A 3,121-nucleotide genomic window follows, 5' to 3' on the forward strand; every position below is an offset into this window, starting at 1 on the left:
AGGAGATCGAGACCATCCTGGCTAACCTGGTGAAACCCCGTCTCTATTAAAAAATACAAAAAACTTGCCGGGCGAGGTGGCGGGCGCCTGTAGTGCCAGCTACTCGGGAGACTGAGGCAGGAGAATGGCGTAAACCCGGGAGGCGGAGCTTGCAGTGAGCTGAGATCCGGCCACTGCACCCTAGCCTGGGTGACAGTGAGACTCCGTCTCAAAAAAAAAAAAAAAGAATTCAAGGAACCCACGTTTTAATACAAATTGTTAATGAAAATAAGCTTTATTACATCAAGTAATAAATACATACAAAGATGCAAACAGTTTTAGTCATTTTCTTCCAGATGTTTTTATCAACTTACAATAAACGCGGAACTGAGATCTACTTACAGTCTTAGTATGAAAATGTTCGGGGGTCCTTGTTAGGTTTGGTGGGTTGCTCTTTCTTCTGTATTTATAACTTGTGCATTTTTAAAAATTGACTTTGAAGCACTAATAGTCATGCAAATGCTTAAGCAAAAAAGAAGTTACATTAAGCAGAACCTACACTGTATGGCAAATGGGAGCCAGCTACTAAGTAAAGGGTGCTGTCAATATGCATTAAAAACAAAATCCCTAGAGCGGTGTTAGCTTATGAAAAGGAACAAAGAACACCGTGGGTAACAAATGCATTCAAAAGAGAAGATTAAAGGGAGACAATGGTGTCTTGGAGGCAAACTACAGTTTGCTGTAAGATAACTTTACGTGCATCTTTTAAATCAATGCTAAAAAAACAAAAAAACCTGGGCAGTTCCTAACTACTTAAAATGCAAATCCTAATTAACAGCAAAATCTTTTCTCAATCTTTGAGACTGTAGGTTCAGAGCCAAGTGAACCATGGGAGGAAAAAACAAACTGTAACCATTTTGAAAACAAGGGTTTCATCTGAACAGGGGAGATGAACTGTAACTTCTCATCTTGTAAAAAGATGGAAATCCTTCAAAACCAACAAGGCAGCTAGGATCTGGCATTCCGTTCCGTTTCTGCTAAGCACTCCCGAACCAGTCCTCTAGCGTGAATGATGCCTGAAAGAGAGGCAGAGACCTGAGATCAGCCCGTGCACAGGACCAGCCAGTAGAGCCCATTCTGGAACAGGAAGAGGATCCATCCTTCCACAGCCTGTCCACAAAACCCTCAGACAGAAAGGGAACTGGGGGAACCTATATCCAAGCAACCCTGAAGGATGCTAACAATCCCATCCCCCTAAAGCCCTTCCCTCCTCACCACAACTCTTCATGTCTCTCTAAACATTTTTTCCTGCATTCAAGGTGGCACCAGCAAGCTGTCCTTCTATGACACTGTTGAATAAAAGACGTGTCTCCACCCAAATTCTTTTGCTTGACCCACTGTTGAGATTTTTCTCTGGCTTCTTCAGTCTGAATTCTAGAAAGGGCTTGACCAGCGTAAGTAAGCAAGAAAATGGCTCCAGCTACACACATGAGGGCGCAGAGGACTAACTGCTGCCCATGCAGGACCCTGGGTCCACGGGGACATCCCCACAAGACTCTGCGGCTACTTTCTGCCCAATGAATCTTCCCCAATCTTTTGTCTCTATGGTTTGGTGGTTACCTTTTTTTCTTTCTGCCTCTACTGAACTTCATAAAATATGATCTTTTAATAGACACTGAGGATTCTGTTCCTTCTAATCCATGACTCCCAGAGGCCACTGGGAATGACATCCCACATCATCGCCCCACAAATCTTAGAATCTAACTCAGAGCCTTGGAGAATGTTTTGTGTGAGGACCAGACAGCAAATATTTTGGGCTTTGCAGGCTACACAGTGTCACAACTACTACACTCAAATGTTTTTTGAGACAGCATCTTGCTGTCACCCAGGATGGAGTGCAGTGGCCACAATCACAGTTCACTGCAGCCTCAACCTCCCAGGATCAGATCACCTGATCACCTCCCACCTCAGCCTCTGGAGAAGCTGGGACTATAGGCACACACCACCATGCCTGGCTGTTTTATTATTATTTGTAGAGATGGGAGTCTCACTACGTTGTTCAGGCTGAACTCGAGCTCCTGGCTTCAGCCTCCCAAACTGCTGGATTACAGGCATGCACCACCACACCTAGCCCCACAAACCTTTATTTATGAACACTTAAGTCTGAATTTCACATAACTTTCACACGTCCCAAAATCATTGTTTTTTTCAACCATTAAGAACGATGCCTGTCACGGTGGCTCACACCTGTAATCCCAGCAGTTTCGGAGGCAAGGGCAGTTAGCCACTTGAGGTCAGGAGTTTGAGACCAGCCTGGCCAACATGGTAAAACCCCATCTCTACTAAAAATACAAAAATTAGCTGGGCGTGGTGGTGAGCACCTATAATCCCAGCTACTCAGGAGGCTGAGGCAGGAGAATTGCTTGAACCCAGGAGGCAGGGGTTGCAGTGAGCCGAGATCGCACCACTGCATTCCAGCCTGGGTGACAGAGCAAGACTCCGTCTCAAAAAAAAAAAAAAGAAAAACACACTATTCTTGGCTCTTGGCTCGTGGGCTGCAGTTGCCAACCAACCTACAACGCTCCTATGCTCCTAACTCCCTGACCCCTCTATGACATGTTTTCACCCTGCTGTGACATGAGCTTGGTCAGCTTGGGCTTGGCTGTTGGCCAAGGGGTGGCACTGGGTCTTCCTTGTTACTGCAAGACTAGCAGCTAGTACGCATTTGCTGACTTGAAGCAGTGCCTTTTATGGGCAACTGCAAATCACCTGTTGGACTTTGGGACCCAGCATCTTCCCAGGAATTTCCATTCGGGTAACCAGCACCCCTGCTACCAGAGAGCGGCCCTGGGACCACCCAACTCTCTGGGCGAGACCAGGGTTGGGTTCTGCATCCCTTCCCCAGGCCCTCTTCAATCACATCCTCTAACCCTGCTGGTCCCAACCTAGCTTTGAGATCCGTCAACCTCTTCACAAAGGCTGCATGAACTCCAGAGCAACCCCGCTCCTGGCAGCAGCCTGTCCTCAACTGGCCCTCGTGTCACTGGGGTCATGACTTCAACTACAGCCCCCATATTTCCTACAGATTTACAACCAAAGAATGTTCCTCTCCCAGGCCAGGCATGGTGGCTCACGCCTGTAA

The 3,121-nt window shown here is 46.8% G+C and overlaps 1 protein-coding gene across 4 annotated transcripts in view; it reads right to left on the minus strand.

The window, feature by feature from the left end:
• Positions 1–230: 230 nt before the first annotated feature.
• CDK2AP1 (cyclin-dependent kinase 2 associated protein 1) overlaps positions 231–3,121 on the minus strand; it is an 11,604-nt gene continuing 8,713 nt past the window's right edge. For 3 of the 4 annotated variants that reach the window (XM_011964536.1, XM_011964537.1, XM_011964538.1), the window contains exon 4: positions 231–1,055. In XM_011964536.1, coding sequence (XP_011819926.1) covers positions 988–1,055 — 68 coding nt within the window. In that variant the 3' untranslated portion in view covers positions 231–987. The remainder of the gene's footprint in view (positions 1,056–3,121) is intronic. The other variant, XM_011964535.1, reaches the window with a different exon arrangement.

The sequence above is a fragment of the Mandrillus leucophaeus genome, unplaced genomic scaffold (assembly GCF_000951045.1).
Source record: "Mandrillus leucophaeus isolate KB7577 unplaced genomic scaffold, Mleu.le_1.0 Scaffold7, whole genome shotgun sequence".
Taxonomy (NCBI): domain Eukaryota; kingdom Metazoa; phylum Chordata; class Mammalia; order Primates; family Cercopithecidae; genus Mandrillus; species Mandrillus leucophaeus.